The following is a 23,686-nucleotide window of genomic DNA, read 5'->3' as shown; positions in this document are numbered from 1 at the left end:
AATGCAAATCCTTTTTTCCACATTTCCTCTTGCTGTTGAAGCTTAGAGCAATGTTGGAGTCGCATTAACTGTGTGTATGTTTATTGAATAAGGGTATTATCTCCAGGTAGTAGCAGTCATTCCCGCGAGCCACCCACTCTTCATTCACGTCCTCTAGACTTTATGGATCCACAGTTTTTATCCCACGCCCCTTTGAAGTCCTTCACAGTTCTGGTCTTCACCACTTCCTCCAGAAGGGCATTCCAGGCATCCACCACCCTCTCCGTGAAGAAATACTTCCTGACATTGGTTCTGAGTCTTCCTCCCTGGAACTTCAAATCGTAACCCCTGATTCTGCTGATTTTTTTTTTGACTGAAAAGGTTTGTCGTTGTCTTTGGATCATTAAAACCTTTCAAGTATCTGAAAGTCTGTATCGTATCACCTCTGCTCCTCCTTTCCTCCAGAGTGTACATATTTAGATTCTTCAATCTCTCATAAGTCATTCGATGAAGACCATCCACCTTTCTTGTCGCCCTTCTCTGGACTGCCTCCATCTTGTCTGTCTCTTTGGCGATACGGTCTCCAGAACTGAACACAGTACTCCAGGTGAGGCCTCACCAAGGACCTGTACAAGGGTAGACTCACATTTACCTGTTCTAGACCTCTCATGATTTTAAACACCTCTATCACATCCCGCCCCCTCAGCCGTCTCTCCTCCAAGCTGAACAGGCCTAACTTCTTTAGTCTTTCCTCATAGGGGAGCTGTTCAATCCCCTTTATCGTTTTGGTTGCCTTTCTCTGTACCTTCTCCATGTCAGCAACCAGAATTGTACATGGTATTCAAGGTGCAGTCTCATCATAGAGCAATACAGAGGGCATTATGACATTTTCCGTTTTATTCACCATTCCCTTCCTAATAATTCCTAACATTCTGTTGCTTTTTTGACTGCCGCAGCACACTGAGCTGACGGATTTCAATGTATTATCCACTATGATGCCTAGATCTCTTTCCTGGGTGGTAGCTCCTAATATGAAAGCTAACATCGTGTAACTATAGCATGGGTTATTTTTCCTTATATGCATCACCTTGCACATCCACATTAAATTTCATCTGCCATTGTGATGCCCAATTTTCAAGCCTCACAAGGTCCTCCTGCAATTTATCACAATTTGCTTGTGATTTAACTACTTTGAATAATTTTGTATCATCTGCAAATCTGATTACCTCACTCGTCGTATTCCTTTCCAGATCATTTATAAATATATTGAAAAGCACGGGTCACAGTTCAGATCCCTGAGGCACTCAACTGCCCACCCCCTCCACTGTCCATTTAATCCTACTCTTTTTTCTGTCTTTTAACCAATTTGTAATCCATGAAAGGACATCACCATCTATCCCATGAATGGAATGAGTAAACTGTTTTAAAAAGTACAAAGACCAGGGGACACACACTGAAGTTAATAAGTTGTATATTTTAAAACTAATAAGAGAAAATATGTTTTTACTTAATGCATTATTAAGCTCTGGAATTCATTGCCAGAGGAAGTGGTGAAAGCGATTAGTGTAGCTGCGTTTAAAAAAAGGTTTGGATAAGTTCCTGGAAGAAAAGTCCATTAACCATTAATAAGGTAGAGTTGCAGAAATCCACTGCTTATTCTTGGGATAAGCAGCTTGGAATATAACTATCCCTTGGGATCCTGCCAGGTACTTGTGACTTGGATTGGCCACCTTTGGAAGATGGACCTTTGGTCTGATCCAGTATGGCAAGTCTTGTGTTCTTATGTACTTCAGTGTATTCCCTGAGCCACACCCTTTTCTCTGCAGCGCTGCTTTGCCTCCAACTTCTTTGGCAAGCCACACAACAAACTTCACAGTCCTCCTTGGAGACTTGGTGGTTTTCTCTGTGCCCAGTGTAGAGAAAAAAAAATCACAGACCTGACACCATACATTGGAAACTAAGCAGTGTTTCATAGGCTGGAGACACAAAGCCACACAGACTCTAACCTTTTCTAATGCAGATAAACCTTTACTGAAGTTACAGCACTTCAGCACAATAGAATGACTCCTACCCTTTGAAATACACTTCCCATTCCCTGGGCTTTGGGTCAGCATAAGTTTACAGGAGCTGCCTCTCCTGGAGTAGTAGGGGTCTCCTGAACCCAGCTTGGCTTACACTCTTATGTTCCCCAGCTGGTCCCGCCCTCAGGGCTCTCCCTGCCCCAGAAGGGTCCCATCCACAGAGCTCTCTCACTCTCAGGTCGATACAGTAAAATCGGCGGGAGAGCTGGCGCTCCGAGGCGCACGCCCGCTCTCCCAATGCGCGCCCAGGCCACTCTCCTGGGCGCGCGATCCAGTATTTAAATGAGGGACCACGGTAAAAGGAGCGGTGGCTGTCAGCGGGTTTGACAGCCAATGCTCAATTTTGCCGGAGTCAGTTCTCAAACCCGCTGACAGCCACAGGTTTGGAAAACAGATGCCAGCTAAATTGAGTGTCCGTCTTCCGACCCACGGTCTGATTTTTAAATTTTTTTTTTAATTTTGGGGCCTCCGACAATATCACTATGATATTGAGTCGGAGGATGTACAGAAAAGTAGTTTTTTCTGCTTTTCCGTACTGTATCGGCCTGTCAGATTTAAGGCGGACCAGGCCTCTAGCCTAGTCCTCCACATAAAGGGGGAAATGGGGTCACTCCATTACAGCCTTGGTTAAACTTGCTGAAAAGAACTATGAATGTATACTGTGCTTAAATTATACCTTGAAAGAATGTGATTGCAGTGCACCTTTACATCTAGCACTGTTAAGATTTCTAGTCTGTCTTACAATGACATAGGAGCGCTTTATTCTCACCACCTTAAAAAAAAAAGTCAGCTAGGCTGAAACGCTATGGATAAAGACAACACACCATTATAGGGAGAAAAAACATTTTAAATTGAAAAGTTACTTCTCCAAACTCCGCAGCTTGGTGCAGCAAACCCCTTCCCCACCCCCTCTCTCTCATTTGTTCTCATCCTAGGGAGCTGCGCACTTCCACAGCAAATTTAGTAACCAGCAGGAGAATCCAAAATTCCAACCTGTTCCCCTCCCCCTTTGAGGTGTAGAGTTTTGCACTTTAACGTATCGACCTTACCAACATTTTGAGTCAATCAGGATGAAGGACGCTTATGAGAAACACAAGCCACGCTCACAGAACCACTGCTCATTGATTTGAATGTTTATTCAGTACCTTGATTTAAAGCGATAAGAGATCGCCACTGGGAAAGCCATAATCTCAAATACAAAAACAGCATGTAGCCTTCCATTCACGTACCCGTTCAAGCTCGTCAATCTTCTTCTCCAAACCACTGCTCTGCTGCACAGAGTTCGCTGACGAATTTGTATCCCTGTTGTAGCGATTATATCCTGCCCTTTCCGTTCGGGAATACCGATTTGAAATTTCATCTTCAGGTGCGTTACCTGTGCTGTGGAAAGATGGATAAATGCATACATTGTGAAATTAAAAAAAAATCTGTTATCAAGGCTAAAGTGTGTCTGGTTTTTGAACATTTGATTTTTTTTTTTGTTTTTTGCCAAAATGTCTCCACCATGCTTCGACGTAAGCAAAGGGTAATGACAAAATTATCGAATGACTTGCATGGTTTGAGAATAACGTGTGCAATAGGGTTAGAAGCTGGCTGGACACAATTAACAGTACAGGAGTCTTGTGTCAGGACCACTGTTAATTAATGTTTTTAATTAATGATCTAGAAGAAAGAACAGCAACAACACTGCAATTCTGCAGATCGCACAAAACTGTCATGCTGTAAATACATAGCAGGACAAGCTGATTTTCCTTATGCTTTAAACAAATTGTCAACCAAACGTTAGATGGGATTTAATGTAGGGTAATGCATTTGAAGTACAAGAAAAGGCAGGTGGCATGGACTTTGAAGGGTGACACTTAATCAGGTGCACCTAAACAGGAAAAGGATCCAAGAGTATTAATTAACAAACAAAAAATGAGTATGTAAAATCAAGCATAGGCAGCCAAAGCTGGGTGTATGCATTAAACAGGGAGGGCACAAAAGCAAGGGATGAGGATATCCTTCCACGGTATAATGCATTTATCAGACCACATTTGGAGAATGGGGTTCAATTTTGGGCACGAAGATTTATGTATGCTGAATGATTATCCCAGTGGTTTATCTATACTAGAAAATAAAAGATGCTTTAAAGGAAATCTAATTATAATACACAAACATATTATAAAGGACCCTAAAGGGATTTTGTAGGCAATTTCTTTTTACCAAAGCAGGTACAAATAAAACATTGGGGTATTCTCCAAGATTAGGGGGTACTAGATTTTCATAGTGTTTAAAGGAGGAGAATTTTTATTTTAACTCAAAGAATGGTTAATTTATGGAAAATATTGCCAGAAGTAGCAGTTATGACTACAACATTAAATCAATTGAAAAGTAAACTGGACAAGATTTCTAGATAAAATATTAATGGGAATGAAGTTTTAGCTAAACACTAGGGAAAATGTGTTACTCTAGCAATTCTGCTATTTGGAGTCAGGGAAATGTTTTTCGTTGTTTCAGAATTGGTTACAGATGTAGTGGGGTTTTGTTTTTTTTTGCCTTCTCTTGGTGTACGATGATGAGAGCTGCTAGACAGTCAGAAGTTTGGACTGGATGGATTTCTAGTATTCTTTCAGCCAAACTGCATAATTATGCATGTATGTACGTACGAACGAACGTACGTACGTACAAGTGAAATAAAAACCGCACAGGAACAACAGTGCCTGAACTATTTTTAAAACTAAGCATAAATGTAAAATATTATATACACCATGCAGAATTTTTCATATATATATTTGTATCCCTGCTTCTCCTACATGAAAGCGTCCACCATTTTTAAATCCAAAGAGCAACGGTATTATCAAATGGGAGCTAAGCAAGCTGAAAGAATAAACACAAGATGGGGAAGTTGCTTCGGATAAGCAGGTCAAAGGAGAAGACTGTCTTAATATCAACTGCCCAAAAGCAGCATAAAATGTTCTTATCAAAGTGGCGGGAGTAGCATTGCTAAGTATTTTAGCAAAGGAAGAGTCAAGGATATGTTGGATATGGTCAATGCAAAAGAAAATTGTTATGAATAAAACATTTGCATCTGAAAAACACGAATGACAGAGGACTATACGGGTCCAGAGGGGCAACAGATATGAAATCCTATGTACAGAGGCTTATTAAACTGTAGCTGGTGATATTTTCCTGACTTGCATTAGGCCAGTGAGGAGCTTCCATCCGTGGAGTGCAGAAAATCATTGACCATAAAGATGACAGCAGTTTCAGTGCTGTGACCAGAATAAAAGCCAAACTGGAAGTCATCCAGGAGATTATTAGGAAGGTCAAAAAAAAGATCATTTTCTCAAGGATTTTCTCAAGAAGATGTCGTCTGGAAATGTTCTAATGTTTACAGAATGAAAAAACAAGTTATATGCTTCCTGACCACGAATATTAACCCTATTTATTCACATGGAATGGCATTTAAAAAAAAACAAAAAAAAAAAACTTAACAGGAATGTATTTTAAAAGAACTGTTTGCAATTATGTATGGAAAGGAAGATTACAGGTTGTTCATCAAATCAGCAAGGAGCAGAACCGGAGAACATGGAAATATAACTATATTTTAAAATGTGTTCAATGCTTAAAACATGCATATCAAAAAGTAGTAACCTAATCATGTGATTTATGAGACAGGATAAGTTACCTGTTTAGGACAAAGGTCTCATTTTAACATAACTATTTAATTAGGGCTCTTGATTTTTAAAAAAAATATGCACTGAGATTTCATTGTTTCTTGTGTTTATTATTTTTTTAATTTAGGTATAAAAATAAACTACACTGATGAGAGTAACTGAAGTGAGTGCTCTTCAGGGAGAATATTCCTGCCCAGGCAAGTCTCATATACAATGCTAGCTGCTGCATCCTTCAGGGAATCCACAACACCACATGGATTTTTGGAGGGGGTGGGGAGAGCAAGCTTGGAAGTGGAAGCTGACTCCATGGAAGACCATGGAGCTTTTAAGCTGACTCGTATCACCACAGCATCCAGCCATGCACAGTACATGGGCTTTTGAAGGGACTAGATGACAAAGCATGGCATGCTCCATGTTCCCATAGGTGCCAACAAAAGTAATGGGGAGAGAGGGCGAGTGGATGACAGGCTTTGAAAAAAATTATTTAACCTGGATAAAGAAAAATATTAAAAGAAAAAAAAAGTCCTTTACAATAAGAATTTGTTAAATGCACAAGGAAAAAATTATTATTAATACTGAAACCATATACAGAATGCAAATATGAATTCTACTACATTATTTCCTATTCTGAGTTATTTTAAGTAATCCCCCTCAAAGGAATTTAAAATATTTGTTGAATAAGTAAACAAAATAGACAGCAGCGTTCCCAGTGGTATATTTTTCTACAGCTCTCTGATTAAGCATGTAAGGTTTTAGTGACATTAATGATATTAAAAGAATAATTTAAAGTGAGTTATGTTAAAAATGTTCCCCATGGGTACAGTCCTAAAATGCAGTGAAGGGGACACTTTTTAAATAAACTTGCAACATATTAGGGCAGTTTCCTCTCCCTTATCTGCCAGACCTATCATGGGAGCCCCACACAACATCTGGAACTCTCTGCATTTTACCCTCAAGCAAGTTTATGAGCTGGCTAGGGTGAAATATTTAAGACATGGAGAAATTACTACTTACCTGATAATTTCCTTTCCTCTAATGAGGGCAGGCCAATCCTCACAGTGGGTTATGCACTTCTGCCAGCATATGGAGACGGAGTAAGGAGCTTGCAACACGGATATATAATCCTACCCTGACATCAGCCTGCCAGTATCCTCTGGAAAAGCCAAAAACTCAAATATGATTAACAATCAACCACTCATGCTTCCAACCAATAGAGAAAGCAAATGTTGCTTACCTGTAACAGGTGTTCTCACAGGACAGCAGGATGTTAGTCCTCACATATGGGTGACATCACAGGATGGAGCCCAATCACGGAACACTTTTGTCAAAGTTTCCAGAACTTTGACTGGCCCCTACTGGGCATACATAGCATGGCACTAACCCTGCAGCCAGCAGGGGTCCCCCTTCAGTCTTATTTGAAAGCTACAGGCAGTGCCGAAAAATAAAATAAGAAACGTAACGAACCCAATACCACGGGGCGGCGGGTGGGTTTCGTGAGGACTGACATCCTGCTGTCCTGTGAGAACACCTGTTACAGGTAAGCAACATTTGCTTTCTCACAGGACAAGCAGGATGGTAGTCCTCACATATGGGTGGGTACCGAGCTGAGGATGTCCGAGAGTGCACCAAATGTACCCAGGTGTGCAAGGCACTAGGACTGGGATAAAATTTGGCCAAGGGCATCCTGAACCCTAACGGGCAGGTGGAAGGGTGTTGGTACGTCACGTTGTAAATAGGTTACGAAGGACAGACTGGCCAAAGATGGAATCCTGTCTTCCGGCTTTGTCCAAGCAATAGTGGGCTGCAAAGGTGTGGAGAGAACTCCAGGTGGCAGCCCTAAAAATGTCAGGAAGCAGCACCGATCGTAGGTGTGCTACTGAAGTCGCCATGGGCCTCACAGAGTGCGCTTTAACACGGTCTTGAAATGGAATGCCCGCTTGCTGATAAAAAAAAAAAAAGGATATGCAGTCCGCCACCCAGGAGGAGAGAGTCTGCTTACCCACAGGCTTCCCTAACTTGTTAGGGTGGAAAGAGACAAACAATTGAGTGCTTTCCCTGTGGGCAGCTGTACAGTCTAGGTAGAATGCTAGAGTCCGTTTACAGTCAAGTGTATGCAGAGCCTGCTCTCATGGATTGGAATGGGGCCTGGGAAAGAAGAGATAGGTAGTATAATGGATTAATGTGAAACTCCGATACTACCTTAGGCAAGAAATTAGGGTGAGTGCGGAGTACCGCCCGGTCCTGCAGAAGTTTAGTGTAAGGTGGATAGGTAATCAGGGCCTGTAATTCACTAATTCTGCAAGCTGAAGTGATTGCCAGAAGGAAAATCACTTTCCATGTGAGATGGCGAAGATCACAGGAGTGAAGAGGCTCGAATGGTGGTTTCATGAGCCGATACAAAACCAGGTTGAGGTCCCAAGAAGGGGCCAGAGGATGCAGTGGAGGCTTGAGGTGAAGCAAGCCCTTCAGAAAATGTGTTACAAGGGGCTGTACTGAAATAGGAATGTCCCCAGTACCTTTATGGAAGGCGGCTACTGCACTGACATGCATTCTGATGAAGGAAGTTTTTAGACCTGACTCTGATAAGTGCCAGAGATAGTCCAAAAACTTCGTGATAGGACAGGTAAGGGGGTCAAGGGACTGAGAAAAGCACCATGACGTGAACCTGTTCCATTTGTAAGAGTAAGATTTTCTCATGGAAGGCTTCTGTGAAGCAATCAAGACACGGGAAACTGGTTCAGAAAGGTTAAGTGGCTGAAGGATTAACCTTTCAACATCCATGCCGTCAGGGACGAGGTGTGACGGTTGGGGTGGCGTAGGCACCCGTCATTTTGAGTGATCAGAAGAGGGTCCTTTCCCAAGGGAATGTGCCTGCGAATGGAGAGATCCTGCAGGATTGGAAACCACACTTGGCATGACCAGTGAGGTGCTATCAGGATCATAGCTCCCTTGTCCTGACGTAACTTCATGAGAGTCTTAGAGAAGAGGAAGTGGAGGGAATGCATAGAGTAGACCGGTTGCCCACAAGAGGGAGAATGTGTCTCTGGGCTGAGAGTGTTTGCTGCGAATGAGAGAGCAGAAGTTCTCTACTTTGCAGTTTTGAGGAGACGCAAAGAGGTCTATTTGAGGATATCCCCATTGTTGGAGGATGGAGTTCGCTACTAAGGGGTTGAGAGACCAATCGTGCAGTTGAAGGATGCAACTCAGCTTGTCTGCCAACATATTGTCCACTCCCAGCAAGTAGGTGGCCCTGAGGTTCATTGAATGGGAGAGAGCTTCCGCCCATATCTGTGCAGCTTCCTGACAGAAGGAAGGAGCCCGTGCCTCCCTGTTTGTTGATGTACCACATGGCCACCTGGCTGTCAGTCTGGATCAGGATAACTTGATTTGAGAGGCAATCCTGAAATGCCCTGAGAGCATATCTAATTGCTTGAAGCTCCAGGAAATTTATTTGGTGTTCGGCTTCTTCAGGAGACCAAGATCCTTGTGTCTGCAGATTGGCCATGTGGGCTCCCCAGCCGAGGTTGGAAGCATCGGTGGTGAGAGCTATTTGAGGATCTGGAGCCTGGAAGGGCAAGCCTTGGAGGAGATTGACCTTATTTCTCCACCAGGCGAGAAACTGATGGAGTGAGTCGGTTAGACAATGGTCGACAGGGGCTGAATGGATTGAGTCCATTGTGACCTTAGAGTCCACTGCATGACTCATGGCCCAGCGAGCCATTGGGGTGACCTGAACTGAGGACACCATGTGTCCCAGGAGGATGAGAAAGTGGTGTGCAGTTGTGGAGTGCTGAGACTGCAGCTGGTGTGCAAGAGACACGAGAGTGAGAGCTCACTGTCGAGGCAGAAAAGCCTTTGCCTGAAAGGTTTCCAAGTCTGCCCCAATGAACGACAAGGAAATAGAAATTACTACTTATCTGATAATTTCCTATTTCCTCTGCATTCAGGCAGGCCAATCCCCACCAGTAGGATGTACCAAAGTACTCCTGAACAGGGTGGGAGGCTGCCCGCAGTCCAGTCAACACCACCTGCACAAACGCGTCACCCTCCCAAGCCTGAACAGCCAAACTGTAATGCTTGGAAAAGGTGTGCAGTGATGACAACATCACCATTCTGCAAATCTTGACAGGCAACAATAATCGAAGTTCCACCCACGATACCACCTGAGCCCTTGTGGAAGTTGGTCTAATTTGCTTTGGCAATGGAATCTCTGCAGCCACAGAGGTGGCCAAAATGATCTCCTTAACCCAATGGGCTATAGTCACCCGCGTTGCAGGAGCACCCTCTGTTTGCTGCCACCATGGAGCACAAATAGGCAATCAGACTTCTGGACAGATTTAGTAACCTCCAAGTTCTGCAGCAAATGTTGCTGGACTTCCAAAGTAGGCAAAACATGATACTCACTTTCATCTCTGTCCCTGTCAAAGGCAGGCAGGGAAATGGATTGATTCAAATGAAACTCAGAAACCAATTTTGGCAAAAAAAAAAAAAAGAGGGCACAGTCTGAAGCTGTACCCCTCCCAGAAAGGGAGGGGTACACGGCAAGAAAGGGCCTGCATTTTGGAAACCAGACATCTAGAACAGATTGCCACCAGAAAAACTTTCTTCAAGATAAGTAGCCACAAGAAAAGACAATGCAGCAGTTGAAAGATCAGACCTGCCAAGAATTCCAGAACTAGATTAAGGTCCCACAGAGGCCCTGGAAGTCACAATAGAAGACGAAAATGTTTAACTCCCTTCAAGAACCAGGACACATTGGGACAGGAAGACAAAGACACACCATGGACTCACCCTCTAACACAAGTGAGGGCTGCCACTTGAATTTAAGGTGTAAAGGACCAGAACTTTATGTAATACATCCTGTAAGAATTCCAAAATTAAGGGAACCACCTTAAGAGGCTGAGAAACTTGCTCAGTACACCAGGCTTCGAAAACTCTCCAAACTCTAACATAAGCCAGAGATGCAGAAAATTTCCTGGCCCACAGCAAAGTGGAAATCACAGCAGGTGAATAACGTTTTAACAACCTAGCCTTCTCAATGGACAAAAACAAAATCGACCGGAATTGCCATGTTGAATGGGACCCTGCCGCAAGAGATGCTTCCGAAGCGATAGCCTGAGGGGACTTCCCACCAGCAGTCTCTGCAGATTGGCATCTGAGGCCATGGTATACCGATCTGGAGCACCAAAAGGACGGTATCAGCTTGACTTGCAATCTTCCAAATGATCCTGCCCATCAGAGGCCACCCATGATACCACCTGTTGCCCTTCAGCAACACCAGAATAAGAGCATCAGTGCGCAGTGCTTTTGGGTCCCATCTATGACAGAAAAAACATTGAAAGTTCACATTGTCTGAGGTCGCCAGCAAGTCTAGGTATGGGCGGCACCAGCGCTTCACAATCAGCTGAAAGGTTTCGTCCGCTAGCTTCCACTCTCCTGAGTCCTCCTGCTGAGAAAGTCGGCTCTGACATTATCCTTTCTGGCAATATGAGAGGCAGATATGCTAGTCGATGTTGCTCTGTCCATACCATAAGCTTATCTATCTCTTCCAATACCTGTAGACTCTTGGTTCCACCCTGATTGATGTAGGGCACAGTTGTCACATTGGCTGACATTATCTGGACCGCCTGAGCCCTAGGCACTCAGTGAACTGCAAGCACACTAGACAAACCACCCAATCTTCAAATAGGTTGATGCTCCTCTGCCATTCCTAGACATTCCAGCGACCTTGCATCAACTCCTGAAAGTGAGTCCCACAACCCAGGAGGCTCGCATCTATTGTGAGCACTAACCAATCTGGTATCACCAAAGAAAATCCCTTCTTGAGATGATCCGCCTGCAACCACCACTGCAACTGGGTGCTCACCTCCAATGGCAGAAGTCTCATCGTGTAAGCTTGCAACTGCAGGTTCCAGCAGGAAAGCAACTCATGTTGAGGTTGCATATGAGCTCTTACCCAGGGAACTAATTCCTATAAGGCCTCCATCAAACCTAGGATCTATCAGTAAGACCACGCTGTCGGGTAGGCAGCACTTATCAGGGTGCGAACTTGAGCAATCAACTTTTGAATTAGACTCCCCAGCAGAAATACTCTGCCCTGCTTCATATTGACGTGAATGCCGAGATACTCCAGTGTCTGAGACGGCTATAAGTTACTCTTGGCTAGGGTCACCACATAGCCTAGTTCATGTAGTAAGGAGACTACCTTGCAAGAAGCCTGGACACTTCCATGCTCTTGGCACAAATCAACCAGTTGTCCAGATTTGTGCACCAGAAAGTCATCCTTGCACGAGAACGGAGAAGGCCCTGGGTGCAGTGGCCAGACCAAAAGGCAAGGTCTGAAACTGGTAATGGCAACCCAGAGCGGCAAACCATTGATGTTCCCAACAAATGAGAATATGCAGATATACCTCCATCACATCTGGAGAAATGATGTATTCTCTGGATTGTACTGCCATTATGATGGAGCGTACAGTTTCCATTCAGAAATGAACAACCCGCAAATGAAGACAGACTCACTTAAGATCCAGGATAGAAAGGACCCCTCTTTTCTTGGGTACGACAAAATAGATGGAATAGGGGCCCATATTTTGCTGAGATTCGAGAACAGGAATCAAAGCCTTCAGGGCTAACAGTCTTCTCAATACAGCATCCACTGCTACCCTCTTCTGAGGGGAGCTGTATAGAGATATCACAAAGGCATCTGGAGGAATGCAAAGAAATTCTAGAGCATACCCAAGAAGAATCACTTCGAGGACCCATTGATCTGGATCTACCTGTGCGAAATAGGTGCCTACCTATCTCCTGCACCAATAGGTGAGCCTGCAAATCTTCATTGAACAGAGGCTCCACTCCCAGAGCTCACATCTTTCTGAGGCTTTTGACCTACTGAAGGGACGAGATCTCCAAGAAGCAGCTCCCCTAATAAGTACAAAATTGTCTATAGTCACAAGAGTGGCCACTTACCTGAAAGGGCCAAGAAGCTGACTTCTTATCCTTTGGCAAACGAGGGATCTGGGCTTCCCCTTATCTATTTGCCATCTTTTCCAACTCACTGCCAAACAAAAGGAAACCCATCAAAGGCAGCTTGATAAGATTGGACTTAGTCACAGTGTCAGCTGATCAATTACGCAGCCACAGCTGCTGTCTAGTCGCTACTATGGAAGCAACTCCTCTAGAGGCTGTGCGAACTAGGTCACATCCCGCATCAGCCAAGAAGGAGCCCCCAGTTCTATCATCAAAAGGGCACCACCAGAGTTTTGTGAAAGACACAAGGTAGCTCGAGCCACCAAGACACAACAAGAAGCAATCTGCAAATTCATTGCCACGGCCTCAAAGGCTTGCTTAAGGATCGCCTCAATCCTTCTATCCTGAGCATCCTTTAAAGCTTAGTAACCGAACACACTAACGCATCAACGTTTGGGAAATGGAACTGCTCTCTACCTGTTGATCCAAGGGGTATAAACCCACCGTGGCACCCCCCCCCCCCTTTAAAGGTCGCCTCTGGTGGACTCCATTCAAAGTCAATCAACTCAAATAGCATCCAGGAGGGGAAAGAAAACATGAAGCCTTGCATAGAGTGACCAATATGGGGTTCTCCTCCTGTACATTCGAAGAGTCACTCCTAACCACTCCAAGGGTTCTCAGAGTCTGATAGATCAGACCTAGCAATTCATCTCTATAAAAGAAACTGAGAAGAGCTCTATGCGGCTCTAAATCAGAGGGAACCTCCCCTTTCTCAAGGGAGGAGCCAACCAAATTATCAGTGACTTCTTGATCCACATCAGCTTGAACACTCTAAGGATATGTGGCACCACAGTGTTTGCCCATGGTGGCAGTCGCAGGGGAACTTTGAGAACGTGATCTTGATTTAGACAGTATTGTTGACTTAGGACGCCACTGTAGAAAGTCTGAATCTCAGGAAGAATTCCACCCAGGAAAAAGGAAGATGGCTCCATACCAGGCTTCATAGTCCTGAATCTGACATCCTGAGGGTAAGTCTCTCCTGAAGATGAGTCAGCCAGTGGATCAACAGAGGGGCTGGACCATCATTGGCAAAATCAGAAGGCGGCAAATCTCGAGAACCCAGGCAGCGCTGACACAGGCTTGTAGAAGGCTCCAGATGTATTGCCCTAATATGGCATGCAGCACAATAGCTAAGTGCTTTGACTTCTCTGGCGCTGGCACCATGGTTAGTGTGCACGCTCAATACTCATACAGCAGCAGGTTTGCGCTTACCTACGTCCACAGTTATGCACTTAGCAAAACACACAAAACGTGCTGAAATATGCTAACAGATACACGCGCGTAAAACACGCTTAGTGATGCACTTAACTACGTGCACAATATATGCGCAAAACACGTGCACAACAGGGGATATGGATTTAGGGGCACATGAAGATTCACAGGCAATCGCCATCACACACAAAAACGCGCAAAGGAACCTCCGCGACCTGGGAAAGAAGCCTGAGAGTCGTGCCTAGCCAAAAAAGGCTGCTCAACTCGCCATGCCTGAGCTGCCACCATACTCACAAAACTCTCCAGTGATATGAGCAGGAGAAGCTGAAACCTGAGAAGGAGGACCTGCTAGGAAGTAGCCTCACTAACTCCACTCTTTTTTTTTTTAAATGAAAACGTTTACCTGAGTTCACCGAGGGAGGGACCCAACAGTATCACCTCAGGAGGCAAGTGGTGCTAGATAAATCAGTCCATCTTCAGTTTTCTTTTATTTCTCATTTATTTATTTTTTCTGGCAATCCCCAGTGGGGAAATGCATGTCTACCATCTGCTGGAGATGGAGAATATTGGCAGGTTGTCAGAGTGGTACTATACATCCATATTGTTAGCTTCTTACTCCGTCTCCATCTGCTGGCAGAGGTGTGTAAACCAACAGGTGGGGACTGGCCTGCCTGAATGCAGAGGAAATAGTTTTGATAGTGGAAGAAAAAAAAAAAAAAGTCATGTTAAAACAAACTTAATCAATGAAAAAAAATGTAAATGCTCTCAAATCCAGTTTACAGAGGTTGATAAATCCCTAAATAACTATTAAGAGGAAAAATAATTTTAAAAGATACAATATTGAATTAACAGTGTTCCCATGAGTTACCAGGAAAAACTGATTCTAAGAAGAGTATCTTTTTACAGACTTGTGCTAACACTTCTTTTTTGGGTAAAGTCAAGACTAATGTAAGTATAAACTTCCAAGGGCAAAGATTTATAAATAGCATAAAAAGGTTTATTCTGTTTAGCACATGGACCCTTGCTAAGCCTTTGGTATTTAGCCAACTCTTTGCAATGCAAACATTTCTCCAGCATTTCCTCCGATTAGGCCCCAGCTGGGACACTGTCCAAAAATGCAGCCGCCAGTGCCAATTTCCAGTATCTGGAACAGTATGGGTACTAAGAGAGACACATTTGCTTCAACATGCTCTTACATTTGTATTAACCACTATTAGTAGTATAAATGAGTTGGCACAGGATTTTCCGGTTACCAAAAATGTATATATATAGATTTTTTTTTTTTTTTTAATATTTTTATATATCAAACAAGCTTTTTTTTTTAACCAGAAGAGCATTTCACATGACATGTAAGCCAGTAAAAACATCGTAAAAAAAACCCAGAGGCAAAGCACTTGGGCATTGGGATACACTAATGAAGAGAGATTTTTGGACTCAGTTTTGGGTGAGCTTGATATCTATATCCATGGACTATCTGCAGTATGTAATGTGTTTTATTTGTAAAATCTACTAAAATTTCTAAAAGGAATTTCTTACGCTAAGCTGCTCTCGTACATTGTGATTATGTTTGGTTTTTTTTGAGTGGAAGGTTGTTTGGGGAAAAAACCTGGTTTACAGAGTAGTTGGTAGGAAGAATATTTTGCAAAATCAAATTTATAGCATTTACTGGTATATTACAGCTCAAAGCATGAGCAGAGGTGCACTGGCCTCATTTTACAAATGTATGTAAAAAGAACAGAATATTTCATAGACTAGAAAACAGTAGAGGTGGAATTAAACAGTTAAATGTGTTGTCTATTTAGCTGGCAAGACTGCTTTTGCCACTATGATGACAGATTTATATTCTGATAAAATATCCAATCATAGTTAATGCTCAAGTATAATAGAATATTGTTTCTAAAAAAAAAACAAACCTCAATGTAAAATTTGTTCCATCTGCTTATTATAAGACGCCCATGGCCAAACAAGGGTTCAAGTTAGCTGCTGAAAAATGCTTGAAGGTGAGTAAATGACCATCATACTAGGTATCACTAGTATAGCAAATGTAGCCTACCTGTAACAGGTGTTCTCACAGGACAGCAGGATGTTAGTCCTTACATAAGGGTGACATCACAGGATGGAGCCCAATCACGGAACACTTTTGTCAAAGTTTCCAGAACTTTGACTGGCCCCTACTGGGCATGCCCAGCATGGCACTAACCCTGCAGTCAGCAGGGGTCCCCATCCAGTCTTGTTAAAAAGCTACAGGTAGTGCCGAAAAATAAAATAAGAAAACGTAACGAACCCAACACCGCTGGGCGGTGGGCGGGTTTCGTGAGGATTAACATCCTGCTGTTCTGTGAGAACACCTGTTACAGGTAAGCAACATTTGCTTTCTCACAGGACAAGCAGGATGGTAGTCCTCACATATGGGTGAGTACTGAGCTGAGGATGTCCGAGCATGCACCAAATGTACGCAGGCGTGCAAGGCACTAGGCCTGGGATGAAATTTGTGCGAGGGCATCCTGAACCCTTCTGGGCAGGTGGAAGGGTGTTGGTACGTCACGTTGTAAATAGGTTGCGCAAGACAGACTGGCCAAAGATGGAATCATGTCTTCCGGCTTTGTCTAAGCAATAACGGGCTATAAAGGTATGGAGAGAACTCCAGGTGGCAGCCCTGCAAATGTCAGGAAGCGGCACCGAGCGTAGGTGCGCTACTGAAATTGCCATGGCCCTCACAGAGTGTGCTTTAACACGGTTTTGAAGTGGAATGCCCGCTTGCTGATAGCAAAAGGATATGCAGTCCGCCAACCAGGAAGAGAGAGTCTGCTTCCCACAGGCTGCCCCAATTTGATGGAATGGAAAGAGAAACAATTGAGTGCTTTTCCTGTGGGCAGCTGTACGGTCTAGGTAGAACGCTAGAGCCCGTTTACAGTGAAGGGTATGCAGAGCCTGCTCTCCTGGGGGAAAAAGGTTGGTAGTATAATGGATTGATTGAGATGAAACTCCCATACTACCTTAGGCAAGAACTTAGGGTGAGTGCGGAATACCGCCCGGTCCTGTAAAGGTTTAGTGTAAGGTGGGTAGCTAGAGCCTGTAACTCACTAACTCTGCGAGCCGAAGTGATTGCCAAAAGGAAAATCACTATCCATGTGAGATAGCGAAGGTCACAGGAGTGAAGAGGCTCGAATGGTGGTTTCATGAGCCGACCCAAAACTAGGTTGAGGTTGCAAAAAGGAGCCGGAGGATGCAAAGGAGGCTTGAGGTGAAGCAAGCCCTTCAAAAAACGTGTTACAAGGGGTTGTACTGATATAGGAACATCCCAGACACCTTTATGGAAGGCGGCTATCGCACTGACATGCATTCTGATGAAGTTTTTAGACCTGACTGACAAATGCCAGAGATAGTCCAGAAACTTGGTGATTGGACAGGTAAAGGGGTCAAGGGATTGAGAAGAGCACCATGACGTGAACCTGATCCATTTGTAAGAATACAATTTTCTCGTGGAAGGATTCCTTGAAGCAATCAGGACAGGGGAAACTGGCTCAGAAAGGTTAAGTGGTTGAAGGATTAACCTTTTAACATCCATGCCGTCAGGGACAAGGCCTGAAGATTGGGGTGGCGTAGGCACCTGTCGTTTTGAGTGATTAGAAGCGGGTCCTTTCCCAAGGGAATGTGCCTGCGAATGGAGAGATCCTGAAGTATTGGAAACCACACTTGGCGCGGCCAGTGGGGTGCTATCAGGATCATGGTTCCCTTGTCCTGACATAACTTCACGAGAGTCTTCGAGAGAAGTGGAAGTGGAGGGAATGCATATAGGAAACCGGTTGCCCATGATAGGCAGAACATGTCTCTTGGCTGATAGTGTTGGCTGCAAGTGAGAGAGCAGAAGTTGTCTATTTTGCGATTTTGAGGTGACGCAAAGAGGTCTATTTGAGGATAACCCCATTGGTGGAAGATAGAGTTCGCTACTGAGGGGTTGAGAGACCGCTCGTGCGGTTGAAAGGTGCGACTTAGCTTGTCCGCCAACACATTGTCCACTCCCGGCAAGTAGATGGCCCGGAGGTACATCGAGTGGGAGAGGGCCTCCGCCCATATCTGTGCAGCTTCCTGACACAGAAGGTAGGAGCCCATCCCTCCCTGTTTGTTGATGTACCACATGGCCACCTGGTTGTCCGTCTAGATCAGGATGACTTGTTGAAGAGGCGATCCTAAAATACCCTGAGAGCATATCTGATTGCTCGAAGCTCCAGGAAATTTATTTGGTGTTTGGCTTCCTCTGGAGACCAAGATACTTGTGTCTGCAGATCAGCCACGTGGGCTCCCCAGCCAAGGTTGGAAGCATCGGTGGTGAGAGTTATTTATTTATTTAAAACTTTTTATATACCGGCATTAGTAAGCATACATCATACCGGTTCACATTGCAACTGAAAGGCTGAAATTACAATCAACGGGGAGGGGAAACAGGGAAGAATATACATAGAGCAGAGGACAAAGAACGCCTCCCGATTTTTTGGGGATTAGAAAGTACCGGGAATAGAACTCTAGGCCTTGTTGTGAGCATGGCACTGGTTCTATTGCTCTGGATTGGAGGAAAGGGAGACCTCCTGCTGCAGGAGTAGTGAGTGGTCGGATGTTCTCCACGTCGATAGAGGTGGGGAGTCCGGTGGAATGGAGAGAAAGTTCAGATGATAACCTTGAGCAATTATCGCTAGGACCCACTGGTCTGAGGTGATTGAGTGCCACCTGTTGTTGAAATGGCACAATCGACCTCCCACTGGTATGTGGGGCAATGGAAGCTGGCTGCTGCTCTCTATGCAGGAGTTATTTGAGGGTCTGGAGCCTGGAAGGGCAAGCCCTGGGGGAGACTGACCTGATTTCTCCACCAGGCGAGAGACTGACGGAGTGAGTCTGTTACATGGACAATGGTTGACAGGGGCTTAATGGATTGAGTCCATTGTGACCTTAGAGCCCACTGCATGACTCATGGCCAAGCGGGCCATTGGGGTGACCTGAACTGAGGACACCACATGTCCCAGGAGGATGAGAAAGTGGTGTGCAGTCAAGGAGTGCTGAGACTGCAGCTGGTGTGCAAGAGACACGAGCGTGAGAGCTTGCTGTTGAGGCAGAAAAGCCTTTGCCTGCAAGGTGTCCAAGTCTGCCCTAATGAACGATAAAGTTTGAGATGGGACTAAGTAGAATTTGTCGTAGTTGACTAGAAATCAGAGCAAAATTAGAGTAAGGTAAGGTGTAGGGACGACAGAGCAGCTTGCTGAGTGGAAGCCCTGATTAACCAATCGTCTAGATAGGAGTAGACGTGGACACCTTGAGTCCTGAGGAAGGCTGCAACTACAATGAGGCATTTTGTGAAGACTCGTGGTGCAGATGCGAGGCCGAATGGAAGCACTCTGTATTGGTTGTGCTTGAGGCCTACTAGAAACCTCAGAGGTATTTGCGATGAGATGGAATTATCGCGATATGAGTGTATGCGTCCTGGAGGTCTAGAGAGCAGAGCCATTCTCCTCTTTGTAGAAGAGGAAGAAGAGAGCCCAAGGTTAACATTTTGAACTTCTCTCGCTGGATGTACTTGTTGAGGGCACGTAGATCCAGAATTGGATGAACGCCTCCCGATTTTTTGGGGATTAGAAAGTACCGGGAATAGAACTCTAGGCCTTGTTGTGAGCATGGCACTGGTTCTATTGCTCTGGATTGGAAGAAAGGGAGACCTCCTGCTGCAGGAGTAGTGAGTGGTCGGATGTTCTCCACGTCGATAGAGGTGGGGAGTCCGGTGGAATGGAGAGAAAGTTCAGATGATAACCTTGAGCAATTATCGCTAGGACCCACTGGTCTGAGGTGATTGAGTGCCACCTGTTGTTGAAATGGCACAATCGACCTCCCACTGGTATGTGGGGCAATGGAAGCTGGCTGCTGCTCTCTATGCAGGAGTCAAAAACCAGAAGCAGGGCCCAGCTGAGGAGCTGCTTGCGGTTTTTGTTTTCGTGTCTGACGAGACTGAGCTTTTTGAAACTGTCTCGTAGAACGGGTTGTAGATGGTGGCGGGTAGGACTTCTTCGGGTGGAAGAATGACTTCTTAGAGTCCTTCCGAAAAGGCTGTTTTGAAGAGTATTCAGAAGGCATCAGAGAGCTGTCTCAGGGTCTCATAATGGTCCTTGAGTTCCACCACTGTCCATTGAATCACCATGCCAAACAGATTGTCTCCTACACAGGGCAGGTCAGACAATCTGTCCTGAACTTCAGGGTGAAGGTCGGAAGTCTTGAGCCAGGTCCATCATCTTGCCGAAATAGCAGCTGCAGATACCCTGGTAGCAGTGTCAAAGATATCGTAAGATGATCTGATCTCATGCTTGCCTGCCTCAAAACCCCTTGTTTACTAGGGTTTGGAGTTGCTCATGAAATTGCTGAGGCAGGGAGTCTGTTAAGTCTTGTATCTGCTTAAATAAGACCTTGTTGTATTGGGTTATATAGAGCTGATAAGAGGCAAATCTGGAGACGAGCATTGATCCCTGGAAAACACTGCGACCAATGGCATCTAGAAATTTCTATTCCTTGCCTGGGGGGAAGGAAGTGTGAGGTTTTGATCTCCTTGCTCTTTTCTGGGCAGATTCGACAACCACAGATTGGTGATCCAATTGAGGTTTGCGAAAGCCTGGAGCTGACTGAACGAGATAGGTCGTGTCAGCTTTTCTGTGTACTGGAGCAACCGAGCCAGGATGTTCCCAGTTCTTTTTGAGGAGATCTAGAAGAACCTGGTGGATAGGGATGGAGGTTATTTCCTTGGGGGCATCCAGGAATTGTAACAGCTCCATCATTTGATGCCTGTCATCTTGTTTAGTCTGCAATTGGAAGGGAACCAATTCAGACCTTTCCTTCACAAAATTTATGAAGGAAAGGTCCTCTGGAGGAGAACGCTTTCTACTTTCAGTAGGTGAAGGTGTGGTAAAGGCAAATCATCGGTGTCTGGTGAAGAATCATCAGTCCAGGTGTCATAGGGATCAGTACCTGCTCCTCTAGGGACTAGAGGAGGACAGGGTGGAGGGATCCCTGAAGGTCCTGGTCGAGGTTCCGAAGGACTCTAAGGAATAACTGGAGCCACCGATGAGGGCATCAATGGAGCCGATGGACGCGTTGGCACTGATGGGTGGATCGGTGGCACCGGACGTATCTGCATAGACGGCTAAGGCATCGGCAGAACTCCTGAAGTAGGGATGCGGAACAGTGATTCTCCTCCCAATGACAAAGAAAGCAGGAAGGGCACCGGAGCCATAGATGACCCAGGGTCCACCGGTGGAAAGGCGGCCATAAGCGTTTCCAACCTCGAGAGCAGCGGTGCCAATGCTGCTGGAATCGGGTCAATGGTCTGTTCCGCAATCCGTACCCATGTCGGTGCTGGAGGACCCTGGAGTCGATGCATCGCCCTGTCGATGGCCTCCTGAACCATCCGGTCCAGTTCTTCTCGGAGACCTGGAGCAAGCAATCCCGGCTCCAGAACAGAAGGAGGCAGAGGCATAGCCGGAGGGACCACCGTTAAAGGCGGAGTCACAGCTCCCGATACCCTGTCGGGTGAGGGTTGCCTCGGTGACCTGGTCGCCGAAAAGGTCGGTGCCTTTTCTGGACGGGGTTTCTTCGACGGTGGTTCGAACGACGGCGAGGTCGATGATTTCGCTCCCTCGATGGTCCGAGACTTTCGATGCCGGTGGCGATGTTTATCTCTACGATCCCCTTGGTCCTGAAGGGGAGTAGAGGGTGACAAAGGCCGAGAAGTCGTCGATGCCGGATGGTCACCGGCCGAAGGTAGATGCTGGCATGAAGTTGACGATGCTGGTTCTGACTATGTAATGGATGGCGTCTGGGTTTGAGCGCGGAAGAGAAGTTCCATCTTCTCCATTCTAGCCTTGCGACCTTTAGGTGTCATAAGGGCACGTTTGGTGCAGGTTAGGACATTGTGTTCACTTCCAAGACACATTATACAGACTTTGTGAGGGTCTGTGATGGACATGGTGCGATTACAGTCCGGGCACCGGCGGAACCCCAACACCATGGCCATGAAACAATTGAGCCAAGGTGCAGTCGACAGCCAGTAGGCCGCGAGGGTCAAACTCTATGGTAATCGACGGAAAACGGGTAAAAAACTTACCGGAGTACCGTGGCTTGAAAAAGTTGAAGGAGGGACCCCTGAGGGGTAAATTAAATTTTAGTAATTGCGTGAGGAAAATTCCTGTCAGGAATCTCTGCAGAGCTCCTTATCCGCGTGGTTACTGCTGCACGGAAAAAAGAAGACTGAAGGGGGACCCGTTGGCTGCAATGTTAGTGCCATGCTGAACAAACCCAGTAGGGGCCAGTCAAAGTTCTGGAAACTTTGACAAAAGTGTTCAGTGATTGGGCTCCATCCTGTGATGTCACCCATATGTGAGGACTACCATCCTACTGGTCCTGTGAGAATAGCTTATGTTTATTCAACCCTCTGCCAATTAGGACATTGGCAACATAAAGTGCACCGACAATATGCTCTAACGATTGAAGGAGATATATGGTATGATCCTACATCCGGCAGATCAGTGCAGTTACTAGGATCCACTACATGTCTATCAATTCATTTAGTCTATACGATAAATCTGTCCTTGCCTGAAAGATTACATCGGGCACACTAGACTGGTAGCTCATACTGGATTGAACTTCATAGCGGTAAGACAACTAGAAAAGTTCAGGTCCCTATTATTCAATACTATCTGGACTTTGCGCCATAATTTTGCCAAATTAAAATGGTGCATTTTGGATGCATAGGGATGGGGACAAGCAAGCCAGACAATTTTCGAGAGCAATTTTGGATTTCTAAATTGGACACAATGGCTCCAAGGTGCCTTAAAGCAGAGATCAAATTGTATTCTATTTAAATAATTCCCATACGTTTTCTTTGATGTGAGACTTATCAATACCGGAAACCCCAAACTTCCAGTTTTCCAGCTTGAAGCAATTACAAATTGAGCGTTAGTTTTTCTCCCCTATAAAATAGTAAGATGGAACTGCTGTTGAAAAGTATTTTTGATATACAATCAATTCTCTGTAAATCATTTAAATTAGTATTAGGATAATGCCTCCACTGAGGAAGAACGCTCCAAAACACAGCCTGTGTCAGGGACGAATGGTGATTTTCATTCTTAAGAGCTACAAGTTTGATGAGAAGTCTGCTGCATACACTATGCTCAGATATGGTTTTTTAATTTTTGTGAGCAACAGTGACTGCAACATTTTTATTTGCAAAAAGAAAAAAGTAGAAAAAGACTTGCAATGTGTTGGGACAATTTTACACTATTACCAAGATATATATTAGCTTACATTTACTAGACCCTCAGCCAGATTGATTGATTGGTTTATTCATGGCCCAGAGGTAAAATTGTGTGTTAAACCTATTCCCACACCCACCCTTTGCTCTAGTCCAGTGGTTCTCAACCCTGTCCTGGGGACCCCCCCAGCCAGTCGGGTTTTCAGGATATCCACAATGAATATGCATGAGAGAAAATTTGCATACACTGCCTCCATAACATGCAACTTTTCTCTCATGCATATTCACTGTGGATATCCTGAAAACCCGACTGGCTGGGGGGGTCCCCAGGACAGGGTTGAGAACCACTGCTCTAGTCGCCTGGAAGTCACAGGAACATCATTGAGGGGGTGAAAGCAAAGCAGCCTTAAAAGGTATGCTTAATACAGTCAGCAATTGTTGTATTCCAG

General features: G+C 45.0%; 1 protein-coding gene across 2 annotated transcripts in view; it reads right to left on the bottom strand.

The window, feature by feature from the left end:
- Positions 1-23,686, bottom strand: part of PAWR (pro-apoptotic WT1 regulator) — a 239,966-nt gene that overhangs the window by 25,812 nt on the left and 190,468 nt on the right. For both annotated transcript variants that reach the window (XM_029597126.1, XM_029597127.1), the window contains exon 5: positions 3,290-3,440. In XM_029597126.1, coding sequence (XP_029452986.1) covers positions 3,290-3,440 — 151 coding nt within the window. The remainder of the gene's footprint in view (positions 1-3,289; positions 3,441-23,686) is intronic.

Source organism: Rhinatrema bivittatum, chromosome 4, assembly GCF_901001135.1.
Source record: "Rhinatrema bivittatum chromosome 4, aRhiBiv1.1, whole genome shotgun sequence".
In the NCBI taxonomy this organism is placed as follows: domain Eukaryota; kingdom Metazoa; phylum Chordata; class Amphibia; order Gymnophiona; family Rhinatrematidae; genus Rhinatrema; species Rhinatrema bivittatum.
Note: the sequence above shows the minus strand (reverse complement) of the source record. Positions and strands in the feature narration are given on the sequence as shown.